General features: G+C 48.4%; 1 protein-coding gene across 2 annotated transcripts in view; it reads right to left on the minus strand.

The window, feature by feature from the left end:
• The window catches only part of TMTC4 (transmembrane O-mannosyltransferase targeting cadherins 4), a 275,325-nt gene that overhangs the window by 235,928 nt on the left and 12,167 nt on the right, over positions 1-27,230 (minus strand). For both annotated transcript variants that reach the window (XM_082248518.1, XM_082248519.1), the window contains 2 exons: positions 20,859-21,069; positions 2,003-2,118 (listed from right to left, as the gene is read on the minus strand). In XM_082248518.1, coding sequence (XP_082104644.1) covers positions 2,003-2,118; positions 20,859-21,026 — 284 coding nt within the window. In that variant the 5' untranslated portion in view covers positions 21,027-21,069. The remainder of the gene's footprint in view (positions 1-2,002; positions 2,119-20,858; positions 21,070-27,230) is intronic.

Raw genomic sequence — 27,230 nt, forward strand, 5'->3', positions numbered from 1 at the left:
GCCGCTTCTCGGCCCTAAAAATCAACTGGGACAAGTCTCAAATCTTACCCATAGATGATGTCTCTTCTGTCCCTATCAATCCGAGTCTTCCCCTACAGGTGGTAGATCGTATTAATCTAGGTCACCAACTCACCGAAGGACTATATACCCGACAATCTACAGCCCCTTTTTGGCCTAGTCAAGACCAAGATGCAGACCTGGGGTCGCCTCCCTCTGGGAGTAATGGGCCGCGTCAATCTTGTTAAGATGGTGCTACTCCCAAGCTGCTTTACGTACTCTGGCATTCCCCAGTGTACCTCCCTCTCAAGTACTTCCTTCAGCTGGAATCCCTTCTCAAGCCCTTCATATGGGGATCCAACAGACATAAGCTTGCTTGGCGAAAGCTTAAAAACCCCACTGATCTGGGTGGACTGGCACTCCCTGACTTTAATTTGTATTACCTGGCATCACAGCTATCCCACTTCTTCCACCTTAACTCAGACAGAGAGAGGTTCCCGGCTCTCCTCGCTCCCTCTTGAGCGCATGCATCTGCAGACCCCCTTGTCGATTGTTACAACGGACCTCCGTGGGGCCGAGACCCGTGGAGATAGGGCATCTATGCTCTTCCATTATAGACGGATCTGGGACGTGGTGTCCGATAAACTGGACCTCCCTCCGCTCCATGAGCGCACGCCGCTATGGCATAATGCTCCCTGAGTTTGCCTCCATCTTGAATGCGCATGCATGGGCCCAATATAGAATCTGCTTCCTCTCTCACATACTCCCAAAACGGCACACTCAAGACCTTTGATACCCTGAAACATCAGTTCAGGCTACCTAACCACATTTTTTTTCGCTACTTGCAAATTCGACACGCTTTTTCTTCCCAATAACCGCAAACTGTGCATGATATAGCCCCAATCTCAATACTGGAGGTGGTCCGGGGCTCTGACCCTAAACATCTCATCTCAAACCTTTATAACACACTGCATTTGCCAGCTTCTACGGTCCTTGCGTATGCCCCCAAGACCAACTGGGAGGGGGACGTGGGAGCTTTAGAGCACTTGACGCATGTAAACTAGTATCCCCGAGGCTGTCGGACCGCCTTATCCAACTGTACGCCCTTCACCGAGCCTATCTCACTCCTATCATGATGGCCAAGTACAGAAGTGACGCCTTCGAACTCTGCCCCATGTGCAGGTTGGAACGGGGCACCTTTTATCACCTCCTTTGGAGCTGCCCAGACTACAGGGATTTTGGACGCAAGTGGTCAGATTTCTACATGACACTAGGGGCTCCCCTCTGACGTTGGCCCCCAAGCCGTGCTTGCTGGGGATATTCCCTGACACTAGTGTAGACAAATCCACTACCCTCTTCTTACATGAGACATTATTTCTAGCCAGGAAATCTATTGCACGACAATGGATACGCGATAAACCCCCCACCCTTCATGACTGGCTCCGAGAGGCCACTAGAACGCTACCCTATAAAAAGCTGATATATGCCCATCGTGGGTGCCCCTTCAAGTTTAATAAGATATGGAATAGATAGGTACAGGCTTCGGAGACGTGCATTTAAATTTTGCACTGTTTATGCTGAATTTTCTATTCACTACACCTCTTGCTTTCATTTAATGTTGGGTACATAGAGCTATTGCAGATACGGGTTTGGCAATTTTTACATCCCATATATGTTCGTGATGTACCTAAGTATTCCCTCCATTTTTGACGATTATTGTTTTGCTGTATTCCCATGGCGATTTCCTGATATGTACTTGTATTCTTTGTAACTGAGTTCTTTTTATCAATAAAGACCTTGTTTCACCGAAAAGCTAAATTTTGTGAAAAGAATCAGACATCCTAAACCAAAGATATCCAATATATAAAAGATTATTTTGTATTTTTTTGTTTGCATCCCCTGGAGTTACATGGATAACATATATGCAACATGTAAAAGTTGTAAAATACATAGCCTAAAAGAGCAACACAGGATACACAAAAATAAAAAAAGATTACTATCTTACCTGAATGTTAAGACTGTGAGCGGCCTATAAGACTTATGACTAGCATTGCTGCTGAGTTTAGTACCCCAAAAATCATGGAGCCACAAATCACTAATTGATGTATCTTCTCGGAGGTCCTATAACAAACAACAATAAAAAAAAAAAAAATATCTTACTACACCAATTTCTATAATTTAATACAGTATATTCCAGAAAAATTACAATATACTAAAAAAACTATAATCAATTTGTGGTGCTTTCACAATGTCATACTAATACTGTATATATCATATAAAATCAAAAGAATTCTGGTAGCATATGCAGCAATGATATGATGTGCAATAACAGTATTTTACAGTAGTCAGAAAAAGTTTCATGGATTACTGGCCTTTACAAATGTCTTGTGGCCTTATTAAAGCTGAAGTTTAGCCAATTTATAATTTTGCTCTACAACTTCAGTGACATTACTTACCTGTTATGAAGGATGTCTAAGGTCATACAGCTGGATGCTGGAGAAATCTTCACTGTAGGTGTGCCCCAGCCTCTTCCTGTACCTGATCTTCCAGCACAGAAGAGGGTTAAAGCAGTAGAAAAATCTACCACTTTTTTTTTTTTTTTTTTTTTTTTAATACGAGCCCCCGGCAGTGGAATGCCATATGTGGTAGCATGCACCACATACTAGTACTTTATGGCAGACTTAGCTTTTTAAAAACTGAGCCCTCCAGCACTAAGCTGTCACCACTGCTGGAGCTCCCATCTTCACGCGGTCTTCCTACTAGGTTTAAAATCTCTGGCCGTTTGGATGGCTGGGCTGCGATTATGTCACTCCCGTGCTAGAATACAGGACTCATCAATGTGGCACAGCCCTCTGCATTTAGAATGCAGTGATGTCATCTGCTATTGCTTATGTGAACATCTCCGAAAAGGTGTACATTTAGGAGATGATCAATGTACCAAAGAGTAAGCTATATTATAGGCTCTACCTGTAGGTACAATTGAAAAATTATGGATTTTTTGACTTACCGTAAAATCCATTTCGCTAATGTTCATTGACGGACACAGCTCCTTATCTTCTTGACCATTGGGATATACTGCCCCTACAGGAGTAGAACACTAGGCAGGAAAAAGCTTGACTACACCTATAGGGCAGTCCCAGGGGGTATACTCCCACTCTCAGCTATAGGCACTCAGCTATGTTACAAGCCCTGTCAGACGAAAGCCAACTCCACAGAGGGGTGGATGCTGTGTCCATCAATGAATATCAGAGAAATGGTTTTTACGGGAAGTCAAAAAACATTTTTTTTTTTCTTTTGTTAATTTACGCATACAGCTCCTTACCTTCTTGACCATTGGGACGTCCCAAAGCAGTGTCAAATATGAGGGGTGGGAACAGCAAGAAAAAATCCCCAAGGCTAAACCGTAGTCAACCAGGTAACATGGAGCTCAACCATAAACAACTGAAGCTTACCTGAAAAAAAACAATAGACCCTAGAAGAGAACCAGGTCCTCTAAACAGCAGCCTGCAAAACCAAAAGAAGCATCTGCAGATGCCAACCCATCAACTTTATAAAACTTTGTTAAAGTGTGCACAGACGACCAGGTGGCCACCTTGCAAACCTGCATCACTGACACCAGAGGACGGAAGGCCCAGGAGGCACTAAGCGCCCCGAGTAGAGTGTGCCTTAACAGGGAGAGGAGGAACCTGGCACCTAATTGAATAGGCCTGAATTACCCGTCTGAGCCACCTGGAAATGGTCGCAGCAGAAGCGGCCAACCCTTTCCGAGGTCCATCCGTGAGGACAAATAGTGGGTCTGACTTCCTAAAAAAACTCCGTAGCTGCCAGATACACCGATTGCCCGAACCACATCTGGAGAATGCAAGGCAATTTCCTTAGGGTGTTTAGGCCTGGGACATAGGGAAGGCAACAGAATATCATCATTCAAATGGAAATCAGAGATGACCTTTGGAAGGGACGACGGACAGGGACGAAGAACCACCTTATCTCTGTGAACCACCAGGTAAGGTGAACGACAAGCCAAACGCCGCCAGCTCCAACACCATGCGCGTAGAAATGGCAGCCACCTTCTAGGACAACATAAGCAGGGGGACCTATCATATTTTCGAAGGGAAATTTCTGGAGAACTGACAACACTAAATTGAGGTCCCTCTGCGGCAAAGGAGACTGCACCGGTGGAGCCAAGTGTCGAACTCCATGGATAAAGGTACGCACCAAGGAATGTGTGGCCAATGGATGTTGAAAGAAAACCGCAGAGACTGAAACCTGGCCCTTGATGGTACTCAAGGCCAGGCGCACTGCTCACCACCCGTTGGAGGAAAGCCAAGATCCGAGCCACCGAAAAGGAGCGAGGGAGATCCCCAAGAGACTCACACCATGCAATGTACATCTTCCAAGTACGATGGTAGATCTTCCTAGAGGTAGATTTTCTAGCCTTTCCCAGTGTAGGAATCACCGATTAAGACAAACCTCTATCCTTCAGCATCTGGCTTTTAACAAGCCATTAACCACTTAAGCCCCGGAAGATTTTACCCCCTTAATGACCAGGGCCTATTTTGCGATTCGGCACTGCATGACTTTTAAACGGACAATTGCGCGGTCATGCGACGCTGTACCCTAAAATAATTTGATGTCCTTTTTTTCCCACAAACAGAGTCTTCTTTTGGTGGTATTTGATCACCTGTGCGATTTTTTGATCATGCGCTATAAACAAAAAACAGCGTAAATTTTGCAAAAATAATATTTTTCACATTTTTTTTTATATGAAATTCCCAAAACAATAAATGGAAAAATCAAAATTTTTTAACATTTTAGGCCAATTTGTTTTATGCTACATATGTTTTTTTTTTTACCAAAAACGCAAAAAGCGTATTTTGATTGGTTTGCGCAAAAGTTATTGCGTTTACTAACTAAGGGAAAGATTGTCATTTTTGTTGTTTCTTTTTTTAACGAGTAATGGCAGCGATCTGCGATTTTTTTTCCGGGACTGCGACATTGCAGCGGACAGATCGGACCCTTGACTGACATTTTTGACACTTTTGGGGTTACCAGTGACATTACTACAGTAATCAGTGCTATACATATGCACTGTTACTGTAAAAATGGTACTGGCAGGGAAGGAGTTAACTTTATTAGAGAAGGAGGGGTTAAGTGTGTCCCTAGGGGCGTGCTTCTAACTGTGATTGGATGTGGCTTGAGGTGTAAGAACAGAGATCAACGGTCCTACATAGCAGAACCGTATCATCTCCATTCTTACACAGGGGAGAATGACAGGCTGCTGTGTTTACATTAGCCGCCTGCCTTTCTCCCGCTGTAACGGACAATCGCGAGTGCCCGGCGGACATCGGGTGCGGGGGGGGTCCGTGAGCGCGCCTCCAGTGGCGCGCGCTCGCTCCCTAGAGCCTCACAGGCTAGCGACGTAGACCTACGTCACTTTGCCTGTGAGGGGCTGACTGCCGACGTAAATCGTAGTTAGGCAGTCGGCAAGAGGTTAAAGCCAGAGACTGTAAATCAGGATGGAAGATTGGCCCTTGGGACAGAAGATCTTCCCTGAGAGGAAGTCTCCAAGGAGCATCGGCAACCAGCCATACCAGAACCGCGTACCAAGACCACCAAAGCCAGTCTGGAGCCACTAGAATAACCGGAATCCCTTCTGCCTCGACCCTGCACTGGAGTCTTGGCAGAAGTTGGAGAGGGGGGCGAGAGGAAGGCGGAAATCAGATGATACGGACTCCAAGAAGCCACTAATGTGTCCGTGGCGTTGGCCAGAGGATCCTGAGGCCGTGCCACAAATCTGTGTGCCTTCCTGTTGAGCCGAGAGGCAGACAGGTCCACCTCGGGAGTACCCCACCGGAGACACAACTTATGATGACTAACAGATGAAGTGACCATTCCCCCTGGTCCAACGCCTGTCGACTGTGGTAATATGATTGCCAATTTTCCACCCCTGGAATGTGTACAGCAGAGAGGGCTGGAATGAATCGTTCTGCCCACCTTAGAAGGCCGGCTACTTCCTGAGCCGCCGGGACACTTCTTATGCCCCCTTGGTGATTGACATAGGCAACGGCACTATCCGATTAAATTTATACCGGACACCCCTAAAGATGAATTGCCCAATGATCCAGACAAAGTCTGATCGCAAGGAGTTCCAGTACATTGATCGGCAGTCTGAACTCTTCCAGAGTCCAGACACCCTGAGCACAATCTGTGCCGAGGACACCTCCCCACCTGGACAGGCTGGCATCCTTGGTGACAATGGTCCAGTAATGGGGGAGAAGGATTTTCCCTGTCAAGTGCCGTAAAACGAAGCCACCAGATCAGGGACCCTCTCATACCCCGGCTCAACAGGATCAGATTATCTAGAGAATGTGGAATCTCTTTTTGCAGAGATCCCCTGTGGAACTGTGGAAAACGGAAGCTGAATTGCCTCCTGCAAATTCTGGAGTTTTTCCAGAAGAAGAAACGCTCTTGCTGAGGCCAAGTCCAGAGTCAGAGTCAGACCTAGATAGTCCATTTTTGTGGACGGAACTAGAACAGACTTCTAAAAGGTTCAGAATCCAACCAAACTGTCAGAGTTCGCAGAGTAATCTCTAAGTTGTCCATCAGAGCAGTTGGAGACTCCGCTCACAGAAGATCGTCCAGGTTATCCAGTACCGCGATACCCTGCTGACGCAACAATACTGGCATCGGGGCCAACAAGTTTGCGAAGAACTGAGGAGCGGAGATGAAAACAAAGAGTAATGCCACAAACTGATAATGCTCCTCGCCCACGGCAAAGCAGAGGAAGCACTGGTGACCGTCACACATTGGAATGTTAAGGTAGGCGTCCTTGATGTCGATAGATGCGAGAAAATCCCCAAGGTAGGGACACCACTACCGTGTGAATAGACTCCATTTGGAACTTCTGTACCCGCACAAAGCAGTTTAGGGTCTTGTGCTCAAAAATTGGACGTACCTTGCTACCCTTCATGGAAACTGTAAAGCATGTTGAGTAAAACCCCTGAAAACGTCATGAAGTCGGAACCGGGACAATCACCCCTTGAAGTAACAAGTCTTGCACTGAAATAATATAGATATGTGCTGCGCAAACCTGTGTAGCTTATATTAATAATAAATTAAACAAATAATGAATTTGTAGTGAAAAATTTGTATCACTCTGTGTAAAAAAAAAAATATATATATGTGTATATATATATCAACAGTTGTGCACTGATTAAATACAATTTAAACACAACTAATAATTCTCTATATGCAATATAACCGTACAATGAATATTCAAACACATAAATCATGCAAAGTGACGTAGTGAATTAGTGTTCAATTCCTTATGCCTGGTATCCAAATTATAAGTGTCCAAACAAAGTATACTCCTCTGTATGAAGATTAAATCCCAATCACCAGTGCTCAAATATGGTCGTGAGCAAACTTGATTTCACCTCCAATCTCTGTGCTCCCCCCCCCCCTCCCTTCGGGTGGGTGCCTTACCTTTATGCCTGTGACCTCGCACTTAAAGCAGAGTTCCGGGCACAAAAACAATATTTTTTTTTGTGCCCCTCCGCTAGTTCGAGATCACCTGAAAAGGAATTGGATAGTTATTTTTTTTTTTTTTGTTTACTTACCTTTTAATTGAAGATCGTAAATACTCACCTCAGAGTACTTCCTCCCTCGGAGCCGCGGCTCACCCCGTCACTTCCTGTCTCGCTATGATTCCTGGGAGCTGAACGTCATCGCTCCCAGGAATCAATGCGACGGCACCGGCCCCGCTCATCACTTCCGGGCGACGAAGCATTCCCCTGCTAAACAGCTTCTGGGCATTCCCAGAAGCTGTGTAGGAATGCGGCGCCGCACCGGAAGTGACGAGAGGGGCCGGTGCAGGCGCATTCTGGGATAAGAAGACGCGGAAGAAGACACAGAAGAGGACCGCGCCGGCTTCAGCTGCCCACAAGAGAGATGGAAACGCTGTGGAAGAAATTTTATAAGTAAGTATTTCTTCTAAAAGGTAAGTGCGAACAGGGACAGATCAGAGGCTAGCCATTGTGGAATGTGCTAGCCCTGACTGTCCCGGGGTATGTTTATTAAAAAATTACTTCTGTGCCCGGAACTCCGCTTTAAGCTTGGTCAGTAATGGCCTTGTGCTCAATCCAATAGATATGGATGCGGGGTTGCTTTTTCTTAAATGCGGTCAGGATGGTCCTATCCCTCACGGATGGCTCACATGGATAGGAAGAAAGATATACATGGTGCAAGTAACGTCTTGTAAACTGACTTTATTAAAAATAAACGTATTGCACTTACATAAAATTGGTGCTTGCAGCGCACCACACTGTAATGGCTATTTTGCAAATAGTGGCCCAGAAGCTCAGGCGGGGGTCTCCAACTGTTCTGGTTTATCCGCTCAGTGAGCTGTGAACATGCTCTCATCAGTACGGTGTTTAAATGGGATTCAATCAGTGCGCAACTGTTATATATATATATATATATATATATATATACATATATACACACACACACACACACTATATATATTGTCTACACACAAATTTGTCACTACAAATTCATTATTTGTTTAAATTAATTTATTATTAATATAAGCTACACAGGTTTGCGCAGCACATATATATTATTTCATTCACAACACACTCACAACAAGGGAGTGATCAGTGCTAGCGGCATCCTAAAATTTTCACCACCATAGATTGCTCGCAGTCCCATTTAAATGTATTTGAAGTCTTGCACTGCCCCAAAGAAACCCCGTAAGCGATCTTGGGACAAGTGCAGGTTGGAAGGGAAGAACCGTTCCGGAGGATAAGACCGAAACTCGATCTTGTAGCTGGCCTGAATGACTGAAACCCTGAGGGATGAAAAGGCCTCTTATGACCCGAGAAGAATGGCCCACGTCTACAGCGGGGCTCCCTGCCCTTGGTAGCCTGCTGAAGAAGAGTACTCTTCCCACCCCCTGTGAGACCCTCAATGATGTGATAAAAGGAAGCTCCAAAACAGGCGATCCCCCTACAAAGGGGAAATCAGATAAGGCCTTTTTAGAAGTCTGGTCCGCAAACCAGCATTTCAGCCAGATAATACGGCGAAGGACCACTGCTGATACAGACAGCCTGGAAATCAAAAAGTAGCCCCATCCAACGAGGCATCACAGATAAACTGTAGCCCCTGGACCAAATGATAATTCAGCTCTGCAAAGGCAGGGGGAAGCAGTTTCCCCTCCAGGTCCCGGCGTAAAAGTTTAACCCACTCGGTCAGAGTTTGTGACACCTGGGCAATAGTAAATACCCGCCTAAGTGCCGAACCAGCCAAAGTGAACATATGGGGGGCCAGAGCCTCCGCCCTCCTATCAGCTGGATCTTTAAAGGCCGGGGACTCTTCAACCGGAATTAAGTTAGCTTTATTTAACCTGGAAACCAGCGAGTGCACTACTTGGACCTTCCACTTTTTAAGCAGGGAATCTTCATAAGGATACCGCATAGCAAAACGCTTAGGGACCGCAAGAGTGCGTTTTGGACAACCCCCACTGTTTTGTGAAAATGTTGTCAAAGAAATTGGGAAAGGGGAACACCTTCCCCGCTTTAGAGGGCCTGTGGGTGCCAAAAGGGACCGGTGCCTCCAACGCAGCATCAGCCGCATCCTTCAGTTTTAAAGTTTCACGCACAGACACAATCAGTGCATCCACCAGCGCCTTTTCATGCGCGGCTAGAGAAGCAGAGTGTAAGATTCTGGTACCTTTGGTACCCTTATTTACCATTTTCCTTTCAAAACATTGCGTCCCACCTTTCTAGTTAGGTGGAACGCATACACCTTTAAGACGGATGACGTCATCGCTGAGCGGCTATTTCAATCGCCAGCGTTCTCTCTCACGTTGTTCGTTCAATGTGTGTCTACATGCTCACAAGCCTTGTCTTGCTGTCGGAACCTCCAGCTATTTGCCTTTACCTGGAACAGACCGGAACCTTGCAACTGATCCCGTATCTCGCTACCGGATCACTCCCTCACTACTGGACCCCTCTACTTACTAAACCTTACTAGTAATAAGTACCCCACAGGGGAATCCTCCATAACTAACTTACACTATCATCTTCTGCACATTAAGGACTGTTACTATCTATGCATACTAATTCTACCATCTGCAATGTTACATAGATTGCTAGCTCTTGAGTCTACTACCATCTATCCTTGCACTGGGTTAGTCTATCCTGTCTATGTCATCTGCTGTCCTTACCACCTGTTACCATACATGATTACTAACCTATCTGCATTCTACCTATTACCATCTGCTACTCTGCTGAACATTACTATCAAGTGCTTACCATTACTGTCACTGCTCACACCTGTCCTTTCAGCACATCACTTCCATACTATCATATACATCCTATCACTCCAGGAACATCTTATTGAGTGTGTGTATATCTGTATGCTGAAGCAGACAGGCCCACAGTGATGAGTCTGGAGAGTTGGATCTGGTATTCCAACACATCTCTACATGACTACTGAGTGGAGATTCTGCAGCTGCAAATCCAGCTTACAATAAAAACGCAGGAGCGTTACACAGAGGAATCATCCTCACTATCTGAGCACTCAGTGTGCATGGACACAGACCCAGTAGGGCGACTCGTGTCCACGGCAGCCAAATCAGATTCAGGATCTAATGAGACAGATAAGGTGGGGAAACAATCAGAGGAGGGCCGCCGACTGGGATCCCTCAAAGGGGATGCTGACCAAGGGGCCACGAATGGACCACCTACTGGACCCTGCAAGAAAAAAAACAAGGGGGGGGTCACCCTCAGAGCCCCTCCATAGAGGCTTGCATAATAGGAAATAGCCCCGTAAAAAGGGGGCCGCCCGCCGTGACGTGGACACGCAGGTAGGTTACCTTGATAGTCTTGCAGTGCTAAAACGGAGGGTAGCAACTTCCACCACCCTCACTGGGGCTACCCCACATAGCTCCGGACCAGTAGGCCGCAAAGCAGCGGCCTAAATATTTGCCCGGATCCGGCCGCCTGATGCGCAGATCTGCGGATGCTAAACCATCCGCTTCCCCAGCCGAACAACTGCAGCAGGGAGCCCAGAGGACATCCCTGCCATAAGCACCAACCCCATGGGTGGCTCCAACAAGCTCCCTTAAGAGCAAGTGGCAAAAGCCAGCTCGTAACCTCACCCCGGGAGGGGGGGGGGCTGGAAGACCCACAGTGACCCCTGAAATTTTAGAGGGGCTGGGGGGAAAGGAGGGGAAACCTGGGGTCCCACCGTCCCAGGGAGGACCCCCACATCCACCCCAAAACCCTCCAGGGGAAGAGGGGGGACAGCTACTTACCATACCAGGAAAGGGGTGGTCACCGCTCCGGACAGACCATCTCTCCATCGGAATGGGGGGCTGTTGGCCAGGAGGAACGATGCGACTCAGGCTGAGGCCAGGTTGTATGCGCCCTCGCGAGATGTTTAACTTGCAGGCCAGCCTCCACCAGACTGGGGGGACCCTTCTGGATCTAGATTATCCAGTCTGTCACCCAGTCTGGCAGCTGATTGTAGATTCTTACAGGAACAAAATAACAAAGATAGGAAAAAGTTCCATTTAAAAAGGAAGAATAAATGCCAGGACCAGAGATCCCAGCAGGGAACTAGGTCCTTACTCCTGACTAGGCAGAGAAAAAAAAAACTGAGTGTCTATAGCTGAGAGTGGGAGTATACCCCCTGGGACAGCCCTATAGGCATAGTCAAGCTTTTTCCTGTCTAGTGTCCTACTCCTGTAGGGGGCAGTATAACCCAATGGTTATGATGATTGCCTATCAGGCCAAAGAGTTCAATCTTTGTTTCATCAGACCAGAGAATTTTGTTTCTCATCATCAGAGTCCTTCGGGTGCCTTTTGGCAAACTCCAGGAGGGATGTCATGGGCCTTTTACTAGGGAATAGCTTCCGTCTGGCCACTCTACCATATAGGCCTGGTGCAGAGATGTTTTTTCTTCTGCAAGGTTCACCCCTCTCCACAGAGAAACGCTGGAGCTCTGTTCAGAGTGACCATCGGGTTCTTGGTCACCTTCCTGACTAATGCCCTTCTCCGATCGGTCAGTTTGGCCAGGCGGCCGCTCTAGGAAGAGTTCTGGTGGTTCCAAACTTCTTCCATTTTAGGGATGATGAAGGGCACTGTGCTTATTGGGACCATCAATGCGGCAGAAATGTTTCTGTACCCTTCCCCAGATCGGTGCCTTGATACAATTCTGTCTCGGAGGACAGGTGTGAGCCTTTCCAAATCATGTCAAATTAACCGAATTTACCACAGGTAGACTCCAATCAAGTTGTAGAAACATCTCAAAGATGATTAGTGGAAACAGGATGCACCTGAGCTCAAATTTGAGTGTCATGGCAAAGGCTGGAAATACTTATGTTTATGTGATTTTTTATTTTTAATAAATTTGCAAAGATTTCAAACAAACTTCTTTCACGTTGTCAATATGGGGTATTGCTTGAAGAATTTTGAGGAAATCAATAAAAAAGGGTGTAACATAACCAAATGTGGAAAAAGTGAAGCGTTGTGAATACTTTCCAGATGCACTGTATGTGTATAGAGTGAAGGAGTTGAAGGCTCAGTTTTATCTACAGTAGAACTATAGACAAAACTTTTTCCATTTTGGATAGAGTAAGAGGGGAGGTTATAATCAATATAATATCATTGGGGAGATTTCCCTTTACTGCCTCTCCCATAGGAAACAATGGGAAATCCCTCCAAAAGGAAAGAAATCTTTGGTTGTCCCCAGGATCACCAGGAACATTTACCCTCTATTACTGTTCTGGGGACGACCCAAAACTTGGATTTTGTTTTGGTTTTCACTTTTGATCATAATGGTAAACAGGGCAAATCTCCCTAAAGGTAGCAAAATAGCAATAAAAACCTGACAGGTGTTCTAATCCCTCACCACTGTAACCAAAACTTAAAAAAAAAAAAAAAAAAAAAAAAAACACACATACAAAAAAAAGTTTTGCCTTTAGTTATTAAAGGGATTGTAAAGTCTCAAGGTTTTTCACCTTAATGCATTCTATGAATTAAGGTGAAAAAACTTCTTTGCTGCAGCTGCCCCCAGAGCCTCCTTTCTTGAGCCTATCTGTTCCAGCGATGTGCACGAGCCCAGCGGCTCCAGTCCTCATTGGATAGATTGATAGGAGCAGGAGCCATTGGCTTCCGCTGCGGTCAATCAAATCCAGTGACACGAGAGCAGGGGGCTGGGTCGAGTCCCACTGTCTGTCAATGGACGCAGCAGCGGGACTCAGGAGCGTGCCCACATGGGTGCCCCGATGGAAAGCGGCTCTCCGTGGGGCACCTGATGAAAGGGAGGAGCCAGAAGCACATACGGGGCACCCCAGAAGAGAAGGTTTGGAGCTGTTCTGTGAAAAACCCTTGCACAGAGCAGGTAAGTATAACTTTTTTTTAGAAAAAAAATAAAAATAAAAATCTGAACCTTTACAAACCCTTTAACTATGCCCCTTTAAAGTAGTTATAAAGCCTAAACATTTTTTTACCTTAATGCATTCCTTGCATTAAGGTAAAAACGGAATTTTTGTAAAATCTTACCTGTAAAATTCCTTTCTCTGAGTCCTCCGACAGTCGCCGCCTCTTCATATTCGTCACATATGGGGTATTAGACTTTGCTCTGAAGGAGTAGCTAGGCAACAGAATATGTTAACATTAAAGCTTTTAACATATCCCACCCTCAAGGGGTGGTCCCCTCAGTCAATACCCTCCTACTTCCTGCAACCATATCTCAGTTTTAGTGGAATAGCAGTAGAGTATACAACCAAACCCCAAAAGAGGGGCGGGGGCGGCGACTGTCGGAGGACTCAGAGAAAGGAATTTTACAGGTAAGATTTTACAAAAATTCCGTTTTCTCTTACGTCCTCCGACAGTCGCCGCCTCTTCATATTCGTCACATATGGGGACGTCCCAAAGCAGTGCAAACATGAGGGGTGGGAAACGCATCCGCGCCGAAAAGGCAACGCAGTCTCCGCATCAAAGAAAGGAACCTTACCAAAGGAAGGAAACCAGCTGGGCAACAGAAAAAAACAAGTGCTCAACAGGAGCAACAACCCAGGAAAAGACAAAAAACCAGGGGATATAAAACTTATCCCAACAGCCAGAGATCCCCAACAAGGGACCCTAGGGAACTGCCGCACTAAGAACCTTGCGGCCAAAGGAAGCATCCGCCGATGCCTGAACATCTACTTTGTAGAATCTTGTGAACGTGTGTACGGTCGACCAGGTCGCCGCCTTACACACCTGGGCTACAGAAGCCCCATGATGACAGGCCCAAGACGTACTCAAAGATCTAGTAGAGTGCGCCTTCACAGGCACAGGGGGAACCTTCCCCTGCAAAGCATAGGCCTGTTCAATGGTCTGCCTGATCCATTTGGCGATGGTAGAGGCCGAAGCCGCCATGCCCTTCCGAGGACCCTCTGGAAGAACAAACAAGGAGTCCGTCTTTCGAAAAGACTCAGTCGATTTAAGGTAAACCCTTATCGCCCGAACAACATCCAGAGAATGCAATCTCACCTCCTTTGGATGTTTAGGCTTCGCGCACAGCGAAGGTAAGACAATATCCTCATTAAGATGGAATTCCGAAACTCGTTTCGGAAGAAAAGAAGGATTAGGTCGCAAGACCCCCTTATCCAAATGAACAACCAGGTACGGAGACTTGCAGGACAAAGCTGCCAGCTCCGACACTCTGCGAGCCGAAGTGATCGCCACCAAAAAGGCGACATTTTTGGACAACATAGACAACGAGATCTCCCTGATCTGTTCAAAAGGAGCACGTTGCAACACAGACAGAACGAGATTCAAGTCCCAAGGGGGCAAAGGATCCCTCCTAGGAGGAACCAGATGCCGCACACCCTGAACAAAAGTGCCAACCAAGGAGTTGGAAGCCACGGGACGTTGAAACAGAACGGCCAGTGCAGACACCTGACCCTTTATCGTAGCCAGCGCCAAACGCTGATCAACACCCGTTTGAAGGAAAGACAGCACACGGGAAACCGAGTACGTGCGGGGTGAAAACCCCCTGGACTCACACCAGGCAAAATAGGCCTTCCAAGTACGGTAATAAACCTTCCCCGAGGAAGACTTCCTCGCGTTGATCAAAGTATGAACGACCTCTGGAGAGAGACCCTTCTCCTTCAGGACCTCGGTCTCAACAGCCAGGCTGTCAAAGCCAGCGACTGTAAAGCAGGATGGTATATCGGTCCTTGAGACAGTAGATCGTCTCGAAGAGGCAGACGCCACGGAGCGTCGCCCGCCAGATTCACAAGGTCTGCGTACCAGGACCGGCGAGGCCAGTCCGGTGCCACAAGAATCACCGTGCTGCGTTCCGAGTGTAACCTGCGAAGGAACCTAGACAGCAACTGAATCGGTGGAAACGCGTACATCAGCCTGTACTGATGCCACGGGGCCACTAACGCGTCCGACGCGTCTGCCCGAGGGTCGCGCGTCCTTGCCACGAACCTTTTCACCTTGTTGTTGAGACGAGACGCGAACAGGTCCACATCTGGAAGACCCCACTTCGCGCACAACATCTGGAAGACAGCCGGGTGGAGAGACCATTCCCCCTGATCCAGGGTCTGGCGACTCAGATAGTCCGCCTGCCAGTTCTCCACCCCCGGAATGTGAACCGCCGTTATCGCCGGGACATGAGTCTCGGCCCAAGACAGAATGTCGGCCACTTCTCGAGCCGCTCGGGCACTCCTGGTGCCCCCTTGGTGGTTGATGTAGGCCACCGCCGTGGCATTTTCCGTCTGCACCCGAACCAGGCAGCCCTGCAGCCGGTCCGTCCAGCGATGAAGACAGAGACTTATCGCACGCAATTCCAGAATGTTGATCGGAAGGGAAGACTCCCCCTCCGTCCAAGTTCCCTGGGCGGATAGAACGCCCAGAACACCACCCCAGCCCGACAGGCTGGCATCCGTGGTGATCACCGTCCACGAGACAGGACGAAACGACTTGCCCCCGGACACCATCGGGGACTGGAGCCACCACAGAAGGTTTCTTCTGGTGCGATGACTCAACGAGATTTGAAGATCCAGAGATTGAGGTCGCCCGTCCCACCTGGACAGGATCTCCGCTTGGAGACCCCGGGTGTGAAACTGGGCGAAGGGAATCGCCTCGAAGGCCGAGACCATCAATCCCAGACATCTCATGCACGTCCGCAGAGACGAGTGCGGAACGTCCCTGAGGGACCTGACTTCCTCCTGAAGAGTTCTGAGTTTGTCTTCCGGCAGGAAGACCTTCGCCTGCACCGAGTCCAGAATCCTTCCCAGGTAGGGAAGACGAACCGACGGACTCAGTGTCGACTTTGGAAAATTTATCGTCCAACCAAACTCCTGCAGAGTTTGCATCGTGACAGACAGGTCCTTCTCCAGACCCTGGCTGGTCGCAGACCGAACCAGAATGTCGTCCAGATACCCCAGTACAGAAATGCCCTGGGCCCTCAATAATGCCAGAACCGGTGCAAGCACCTTGGTGAAGACCTGCGGAGCCGAGGCGAGACCAAAAGGCAACGCCACAAACTGGTAGTGATCCTCCGCAATGGCAAATCGAAGGAACCTCTGGTGACCCTCGAAAATGGGGATGTGAAGATACGCATCCTTCAAAATCGATGGAGGCCATGAATTCCCCCGGAACCAGGGCAGCCACCACCGACCGCAGGGATTCCATGCGGAACTTGCGAACCCGCACAGAGCGGTTCAGAGCCTTCAAGTCCAGAATTGGACGAACCTTGCCCTCCTTTCTGGGCACGGTGAACAGATTGGAATAAAACCCCCGAAATCTGTCCCGATGAGGCACCGGAACCACCACTCCCTGAGCCCTCAGGTCCCGCACCGCCAGGTGCAGGTCCCGCAAACGCTCTGGAGACAGTTGAAGATTTGAGGGAAAAAATCTGCTCTCCGGCCGAGAGAGAAACTCGATCTTGTAACCAGATCGAACGATCTCCTGAACCCATCTGTCCCGCACGCGGGCCAACCAGGGTTGAAGAAAACCGAGCAAGCGTCCCCCCACCCCAAAACTGGGTGAGGGCGCCCCTTCAGGCCGAACTGTTATGGGCTGCAGATCCGGATTGGCCGGACTTCTGTTTCCCAGACCAGGGCTTCTTCTGAGAGCCTTGACCTTTGAACGGCTTGCCCTTGTAGTGCGGCCGAAAGGCACGAAAGGACCCCTGAGGGGGCCGAAAATTAGCATGCTTCTTCCCAGAAGCCCCCTTAGCCTTGGGGAAATGGGGCAAGAGAGTGCTCTTACCCCCGGTGATCCCCTTAATCAACACATCCAAGGACTCCCCAAAAAGGCGAGACCCATCATAAGGCAGATTGGCTAAGGTCTTACGTGAAGATTGGTCCACCGACCAACATTTTAACCAAACCAGGCGGCGAGACAACACCGCCACGCTGTGCACACGTGCAGCCAATGGAACCAGGTCCAGGTCCGCATCACACAGATACATGACACCCTGGTGGATTTGATCCACCATATCCAGGGTCGCCGGCGAGGCCGAGTCGGCCACTAGGACGCGCCTAAGCATCTGCGTCCAACTTGCGATCGCCTGGGCCACCATGAGAGAAGCAAACAGAGCTTTAAGCATAGAACCCGTAACAGAATAAGTATGACGGGCAAGAGACTCCAATCTCCTATCCGTGGCATCACGGAACACAGGGGGATCCTCTGCAGGAATCGCAGTGGCCTTGTTTAAAACCGCAATTGCGTGATCCAGTGGGGGAGGCACACACCACCTTTCATCAGTGGAAGGCGAGAAAGGATAACGCAGCTTGAACCTACTTGGTACAGCAAAAGGTTTGCGCAGATTGCGCCATTGTTCCTTAACAGCGCGCTGAAAATCATCATTGCAGGGAAAAACCTGCGGCGTCCTGCGTTTTCTCTGCGTCCCATAGGCCGCCAAGGCAGCGGGGGGACACACTTCATCCTGCAAACGCAGTGTTTGCTTTATGGAAGCAATCAATTCATCCATGATTGCAAGCTCTTCAGGCGAGCCAGGGGGAGAATTATCAACCCCCTCAACTTCAGCCTCCACCTCGGACCCCACTAGATCTAGGGAGGAGCGGGACCCCGATAAGGAGGCCCCCGCCATAACAACCCCATCACCTTCACCCTCAGAATCAGAGGAAAGAGCAATTCTGGGTCTTTTAGTAGATTGAGCAGCCACCAGCATCTGCACCTGAGCAGCAAGGCCAGCCACAATAGTGGCTAAATCCCCCCCTGGGGGGGAAACAGCGGTCCCCTGGCTTTCCACCAAGGCGGTAGGAAATTTGCCCTCCTGAGAATCCATTGCCCCTGTAATGCCAGACAATAAAGGGTTAACTGCCCCTTTAAGCAAGCGCGGCAAGCGCAGCCCACCGCACCACACTCAAGCACAATGAGACCCCCACAGGGAATATGCAAACCGAACACAGGCAATGGATAGCAAGAACAGAAGGATAAAACCTGAGGAGACCCTCGCCGCTGCTGCTGCCTCGAACGGTGTTCCTGGAAAGAGGAAGTGATGCTGCCAGGGCGCTCTATGAAAGCCTATGGAGGCTACAAGAAAATGGCCGCCATGCATGTAAAACATGTGGCCGTTAGCGAGTGTAGGCAAAATGGCGCCGTTTGGCGCCGAAACCGCCGCTCCACAGTGCAGTAATGCACACGTGACATCCCTGTATAGGAATACATGTCAGATCGCCGCAGCGATCGCTGTATATGCCCAAACATGCCAAAAAAACATGCCCCACAGCACACAGCTTCTCACACTGACCAGGCTGACACACACAGTGTCACACAGCTCCCCCCCCCCCCCCCTTGCAGCCCACAGCATGCAGCCGAGAGATAGGGAGACAAGCAGTGTGAATAGAGGCAGGTTACACAGTCCCAGACTGACACCCCCCCAGACAGACAGGTCCCCACATAGATACACTTACCTCTCAATGGCGTGGGGGACCCGCACAGGCGAACAAGCCGCTGCACATGAGGCAGGGAGAGTCGCAATTCAAGACGCACAAAATGGGGGTTAAGAAACCGCACAGCGTCCAGTGAGGTAGCCCCCTCACCAATCATCCCTGCACCGAACAGGGATGGGTCGTTCACTGTGCCAGGAGCGTTACCTGGCTGAACGCTCGATGGCAGGCTGGGAAGCCACTGACCCACGACCTGCGACCAGGGGGATCAGCCCGAGACCCAGCCCGCATGATCCTCTTCATCAGAAGAACTAACTAACGCTGACAAAAATAACAGCTAAGTAAAGGTAGAGAGAAAACTCAAACAAAATTTCAAAAAGAAGAAAGAGTATGGGGCAGAAAGCCCCAGCACAGGAAAAGCCAGCCACTCCTGACAAGCTAGACATTAAAAACTGAGATATGGTTGCAGGAAGTAGGAGGGTATTGACTGAGGGGACCACCCCTTGAGGGTGGGATATGTTAAAAGCTTTAATGTTAACATATTCTGTTGCCTAGCTACTCCTTCGGAGCAAAGTCTAATACCCCATATGTGACGAATATGAAGAGGCGGCGACTGTCGGAGGACGTAAGAGAAACAATGTTTAGGTATCAGTATCCAACCCCCCCCAACTCTTTTACTTACCTGAGTCCTTGATCAATTGAGCACTGTGCACGCCAGCAGTTCTTCTCCCTCACTTCCTAGTCACATAGGAAACTGGAGAGAAGGGGCGAGAAGCACCGGCAGGGACCTGAGAAATGAAGGTTCTGGTCTGCTCTGTACAATTCCATTCCACAGAGCAGGTAAGTATAAACCAGTTTGTTATAAGAAAAAATAAACCTTTTATAATCCCTTTAAGCCTCTCTCACTTTTAGCGCAATTAGTATGTGCTCAAAGATAGGTTTAATTTACTGTGAGGGCATACTAAGGTTTAATTTACTGTGAGGGCATACTAACATATACAGAAATCAACTCAGTCCTTTTAGGAGAGAAGGAAATAAATCCAATAGACTCAAATATATGCAGTATATTCATGTATGTTCACATATGGAGGAAAACAGGTAATTCCAGATAACAATCACCTGTAGTACACTGTAATAGGTATCGAATATAATAATTTATTCTCAATAAGGATTCAGTAGTATTTGCCACATGTTGCGTGCACATGCATATGTTGCGCTCACTGTTTGGGTACCAGAATAGCACTTGAATAGTGATAAAGCCTGAAATATAGTCACGCAGTCAATGATAGCAGCCCACAGAGCAAATACAGTTGCCAGAGTGACCATAAACTAATTAAAAAGAGAAGTATACTTCTCTAGTGGGTCACAGAAGTGCCTTACTTGTGTACGGCCGTGACCCAGAATCAGATAACAGGGGGCTAAAGCCTGCTGTCAGCTGATGTCACAGAGACCTTGCAGACTCTGGCATCCACTCAGCTGGCTCAGCACCTGCCATGCAGATCCCAGGCCAGCAGATAGAACTGCAAAGCCCAAAAAAAATGGCAGTGGGAGGGCTCACTGTGGGGGTCCATGGAAGTGACTGGGTGGCTGTTGAGCTGTAGGATTGCTTCCATCTGACAGTCTGCCAGGTTAACATAACTGAATCTTTAGTTTTTTTTTTGTTTATAAATCACATATACAGAATTTTACTTTATGGAGGACAATATTGTCAAAATTAAGCCCAGTTTGTCTTCCCCCCCCCCCCCAAAAAAAAAAAAAAAAAAAAAAAAATGTATTACTTTGATATTTTGGGGACAGCTAAATCATCACTGAATAAACAGGTCCACAGCAAAAATGTAAAACGTTCCAAGTCCATAAGGAGTATATAGGTACAAGAACTGAATTGGTTAAGAAAGAACAACTTCTTGAACACATAGTAAAACATGTCAGCCCTTACCTTGTTATTGATGATGGCCTCTGAGTCATCAAACACAAAGTTGCCGTTATAACTGTTTACAAAGCACACAAAAGACACAAATCCAACTAGACATCTAGCCCAGAATGGGGAAAGGTTGAACAATGGAATGTCTTGATCCAGAGATTCTGAAGATGCCATGTTATACATTCATCACAATCTATGCACTTCAGCATTGTGTATATTTGCAAACCTACAATTTAATAAAAAAAAAAAAGGTTTACCATCCTCTTCTGATGTGGAAGCATTCATAAGATAAAGAGCATGCCCTAGACAAGGCGAAAGACTTTTCATTATTATGTTCTTCGCCAAATGGCATTTTTAAATGACAAAATTATAAACTTTTTTTTGTCTAAAAAAAAAAAAAAAGAAGGAAGAGGGATGAGCTATGTGGCACAATATAGCAAGATGCAACAGTAAAAATGCTTTAAAGTCCAAGGTCAAATTACCAATTTACATACTATATGTATTAAGTATCAGATTTGCATGCCGAGTGTAATTTTGTCTGCCTAATCATTTTTCATATAAGATGGTCTTGTGTGTTTGCAACCTGTTTCTGCAATCATGAATAGCCAGTTTACAAACATCTACGTACTATTAATTCTACCTTATACTTGCAACCTTCCTAAACCTACTGTACATGACATCTACTGGGTAAGGTTTGTGCAAGTATGTGTGCTGAAGAGGGAGATAGGAAATTAGTCAAGATCTTACTTCAATGTCAATTCACTGTCAATTTATCACATTGCCTACATATTTGCCAAAGTTTAAAAATCTCATTGAATATTGACAATTGTCCTTTTAAAAGCATTTACACACTTTGACTTTTTTAAAAGGCAGTAAGTAAGAAACTTCAAAATGATGTGAAGAGAGCAGGAGCACATAGTGATCGTGTTTATTCATTTACCAATTAGGGCTCATTCACACGGGCAGAAAAAAACGCTGTATTTAAATGGATATTTCCTGAATGAAAGAAAAGGTCTAGTTCTGCCAGCAAGAACCTATTCAACACATGCAGATGTGTATTGTCTGCATGAAAGAAAGATCTTGCGTATAAACGTAGCATAAAAACTTGCATTTATACACATACATACATATAAAATTTGCAGATCTGTGTCCTACTTATTTTGTGCACAACTAAAAGCAATGCACATTTTAGTATGTGGACGAAACTAAGTATAGGCTCATTGATTACTATAGTGCAGTAAGTGTGTAGATGCGTACAAAACCTATCTGCTGTAGGCATCTAAACAACATAAGTCCTGTGTGTATGGGGGCTCAAATTACTATAGTGATGCATTTAGATATGCACAAAAAACGTTCTGCTGTACACATCTTTGTTTTTTCTGCCTGTGTGAATGAGCCCTTGAGCAGTGAAAGATATTTGCGGTTTGTTGATAAAGATAAATGTATTTTATGATCTTTGACTCTTGAAGGATGTGAGCAGTAAGCAAATGTACAAGCTCAAGACCAGCTGCTGAAGCTACTGTATACAATAGGAGTATCCTAAGAACACCTATTTAAATGATTAGTAAAAACACCGCCCAATGGCAGGCTGCAAATTGCAAAATATATATTTTCTGTCAACAGGTTTATACTGCACGTAGTTACTTCAGTGTAGCTTGAAGTAGAACTAAAAGGCAAAAAACTGAATTTTTGTAAAATCTTACCTGTAAAATTCCTCAGACAGTCACCGCCTCCTCTAAGTCATCACTATTGGGTATTAACTTCCGCTCCTCAGAAGTAGCTAGGTATAAGACTTAGTCAAAAAGAACAAAGGCATTTGCATATACACACCCATGGGGGCTGTCCCACTAGGTCAATACCCCCCTGCAGTGACCACTCCCAACTCAGTTTGGTAGCATAGCAGTAGGTAATAAGACAACCCCAAAAGAGGGGCGGGGGCGGCGACTGTCGGAGGACTCAGAGAAAGGAATTTTACAGGTAAGATTTTACAAAAATTCAGTTTTCTCTTACGTCCTCCGACAGTCGCCGCCTCCTCTAAGTCATCACTATTGGGATGTCCCAAAGCAGTGGGAGACGTGGAGACATGAGGGGTGGGAGACGCAACCGTAGAAAAGGCAACGCAGTACCAACATGGCCACATCAGAGAAAGGAACCTTACACGCATAGTAAGAGAACCTTCTGGGCAACAGAAAACAAAGCTCAACAGGAGCAACAGCCCAGGAAAGCAAATACCAACAGCCAGGGACCCATAAAAAAACAAGGGTCCTTCATGGCACTGCCGCACTGAGAACTTTGCGGCCAAAGGAGGCATCAGCTGATGCCAGAACATCTACCTTGTAGAATTTGGAAAAAAAGTGTGCACCGACGACCAAGTCGCAGCCTTGCACACCTGGGCCACCGAGGCCCGATGCCAATAGGTCCAGGACACACTCACAGATCTGGTAGAGTGCGCCTTAACAGGGAAGGGTGGAACCCGTTCCTTCAAAGCATAAGCCTGTTCAATGGTCTGTCTGATCCATTTGGCAATAGTTGCTGCTGACGCAGCCATGCCCTTCCGAGGTCCCTCAGGAAGGACAAAGAGGAAATCTGTCTTCCGAAAGGATTCCGTAGATGACAGGTAAGCCCTGATCGCCCTGACAACATCCAAGGAATGCAGAGCAACCTCCTTAGGATGCTTAGGCTTCGTACAAAGCGAAGGCAAGACAATGTCCTCATTAATGTGGAACTCAGAGACCACCTTAGGAAGAAAGGAGGGATGCGGACGCAAGACCACCTTATCCTTGTGAATCAGCAAGTAGGGAGAACGGCAAGATAACGCTGCTAGTTCTGACACCCTGCGAGCCGAAGTGATCGCCACCAAAAAGGCAACCTTCTTAGACAGCAGAGGCAACTAAATGTCCTGGATGTGTTCAAAGGGAGCACGCTGTAACACGGACAGAACCAAGTTCAAGTCCCATGGAGGTAAGGGCTCCTTCCTGGGAGGAGCCAAATGTCGCACACCTTGAATGAAGGTGCGAACCAGAGAATGAGACGCCACAGGGCGTTGGAAAAGAATAGCCAGTGCGGACACCTGGCCCTTGATCGTGGCCAGCGCTAGGCGCTGGTCCACCCCAGACTGGAGGAAGGCCAACACTCTCGACATCGAGTACGAGCGAGGGGAGAACCCCCTGGACTCACATCAGGCGAAATAAGCCTTCCAGGTACTGTAATAGATTTTACCAGAGGAGGTTTTCCTAGCCTTGACAAGGGTAGGGATGACCTCAGGGGAAGAGACCCCAGTCCCTCAGGACCTGGGTCTCAACAGCCAGGCCGTTAAAGCCAGCGACTGTAAAGCAGGATGGAAGATCGGACCGAGACAGGAGATCTTCCCGCAGAGGCAGCCGCCACGGAGGCGCCACTGCCAGGTGAACAACGTCGGCGTACCAGGACCGGCGTGGCCAGTCCGGTGCCACCAGAATCACCAGGTGCGGTTCCGAGGCTAACCTGCGGAGGAACCTGGATAGCAACTGAATCGGAGGAAAGGCATACATCAGACGATACTGATGCCAAGGGTCCACCAACGCATCCGAGGCATCCGCCAGAGGATCGCGCGTTCTTGCCACAAACCTTTCCACCTTTTGGTTTAGCCAAGATGCAAACAGATCCACGTCCGGGATCCCCACTTCGCACACAGCATTTGGAAGACCTCCGGGTGCAGGGACCATTCCCCCTGGTCCAGGGTCTGGCGGCTCAGATAGTCGGCCTGCTAGTTCTTCACACCCGGAATGTGAACTGCTGAGATTGCCGGAACATGAGTCTCGGCCCAAGACAGAATGTCGGTCACCTCCCGGGCCGCCCGGGCACTCCTGGTGCCCCCTTGGTGGTTGATGTAAGCCACCGCAGTAGCATTGTCCGTCTGTACCCGAACAGGACGGCCCCGAAGTCGGTCCGACCACTGGAAGAGACAGAGTTTTATCGCTCGCAATTCCAGCACATTTATCGGGAGGGAGGATTCCTCCTCCGACCAAATGCCCTGGGCAGACAGATTGCCCAGGACTCCACCCCAGCCCGACAGGCTGGCATCCGTGGTAATCACCGTCCACAACAACGGACGGAAGGACTTGCCTTCCGACACCGTTGGGGACTGGAGCCACCACAGAAGAGCCAATCTGGTCTGACGACTCAATGAGACCCTTTAGATCCAGGGACTGAGGCAGTCGGTCCCACCTGGCCAGGATCTCCGCCTGGAGAGCCCACGTGTGAAACTGAGCAAAGGGAATCGCCTCGAAGGCCGAAACCATCAGCCCCAGGCCCCGCATACAGGTCCTGAGTGACGAGGACGGATTGTCCCTGAGGGACCTGATCTCGTCCCGTAAAGTCCGGAGCTTGTCCTCCGGCAAGAACACCTTTGCCTGAGCAGAGTCCAGAATCATTCCCAGATAGGGAAGACGAACCGATGGAGACAACGTCGATTTCTGAATGTTGATGGTCCATCCGAACTTCTGTAGCGTCTGCACCGTGGTGAACAGATCGCGCAGTAGGTCCTGGCTGACACTCGATCTCAGAAGGAGATTGTCCAGGTACCCCAAGACCGCAATGCCCGTGCCCTTAACAGGCCCAGAACCGGCGCCAGCACTTTGGTAAACACCCTTGGAGCCGAAGCGAGACCGAAAGGTAACGCCACAAACTGATAGTGGTCCTCTGGGATAGCAAACCGAAGGTACTGCTGATGACCCTCGAAAATGGGGATGTGTAGGTACGCATCCTTCAGATCTATTGAGGCCAGGAATTCCCCTCGACTCAGGGAGGCCACCACCGAGCGGAGAGACTCCATACGGAACTTCCGAAACGCGCACAAAGTGGTTCAGCGCTTTCAGGACCAGAATAGGAAGTACTTTGCCCTCCTTCCTGGGCACAGTGAACAGATTTAAATAAAATCCCCGAAACCTGTCCCGATGAGGCACCGGGACAATCAGCCCCTGAGCGAGAAGGTCCTGCACCGCTTGATGCAGGTCCTGCAGACGCCCAGGAGGCAAATGAAGATTTGAGGGAAAAAATCTGTCCGCCGGCCGGGAAAGGAATTCGATCTTGTACCCTGATCGAATGATTTCCTGAACCCACCTGTCCGAAATCTGGAGCAGCCAAGGTTTGGAGGAAACTGCGCAAACGTCCCCCCACCCCTGAAACGGAGGGCCCCCCTTCAGGCAGAGGCGGATTGACCCGCCGAGCCGGCATTGCTTGCCCGCCCAGGGCTTCTTCTGGCTACCCTGGCTCTTGAAGGGTTTGCCCTTGGATTGGTTCCGAAAGGCACGAAAGGACCCCTGAGTGGATCGAGGCGCAGAACCCCCCTTGCCACAAAAGGACTTGTTCTTCGGGTTCTGGGGCAGCTCTCTTGCCCCCTGTGACGCCTTTCACCAGGGTATCCAACGCCTCGCCAAAAAGGCGAGAACCAGCATAGGGAAAATCAGCAACTGTTTTCCGAGAGGACTGGTCAGCCGACCAGCTCTTCAGCCAGATCAGTCGCCGGTTAAGTACCGAGTCACTAGACAGGCGTGCTAATAAAGGGGCCTCATTTAAGGCCGCATCACAGAAATACATGATTCCTTGGTGAATTTGATCCACCATATCCAGCCAGGCAGGCGGAACAGCATCAGACACGAGGTTGCTCCTAAGCACCTTAGTCCAATCAGCCACCGCCTGAGCCACCAAAACGGACGCGAAAATGGGTCTGAGCAACGAGCCCGCCACAGTATAGGAATGGCGGGCTAGAGACTCCAACCGCCCCCGTGGGATCCCGAAAAACCGGGGTATCCTCAGAAGGAACCAAGGTAGCCTTGTTCAGCACGGCCACAGTGTGATCCACCTGTGGAGGCACACACCATCGTGATTCCATAGCCGGTGCAAAGGGATAAAGCAATTTGAACCGACTAGGCACCAGGAATGGACGTTTTAAAGTGCGCCACATTTCATTAACAGTGTAATGAAACTCAGCGGGACAGGGAAAAACCTGCGCCGACTTGCGGGTCCTGTGTGTCCCAAATGAGGACACAATGCCCGGAGGATTGGGCTCATCCTCCAAATGCAGTGTTTCCTTAACAGACACTATCAATTCATCCATGGTCGCACGCTCTTCGGGCGACCCCGGGGATGAAGTATTAACCCCCTCCACCTCAGACCCCAGTGGGTCTAAGGATGAGCGAGACCCTGAAAGGGCACGCTCGCCACAGCAGCCATATCACCATCTGAATCAGAAGAGAGAGACAATCTGGGCCTCTTCCTAGCAGCACGTTCAGCCATCAGCATTTCCATATTGGACACCAAGGTCGCCACTACAGCGGCCAGATCAGGTCTCATTGCTCCAAGATGAAACAACAGTGCAATAGATTTTGTACTGCCCCTTTAAAACCG

The sequence above is a fragment of the Pelophylax lessonae genome (assembly GCF_965119305.1).
Source record: "Pelophylax lessonae genome assembly, chromosome: 2".
In the NCBI taxonomy this organism is placed as follows: Eukaryota; Metazoa; Chordata; class Amphibia; order Anura; family Ranidae; genus Pelophylax; species Pelophylax lessonae.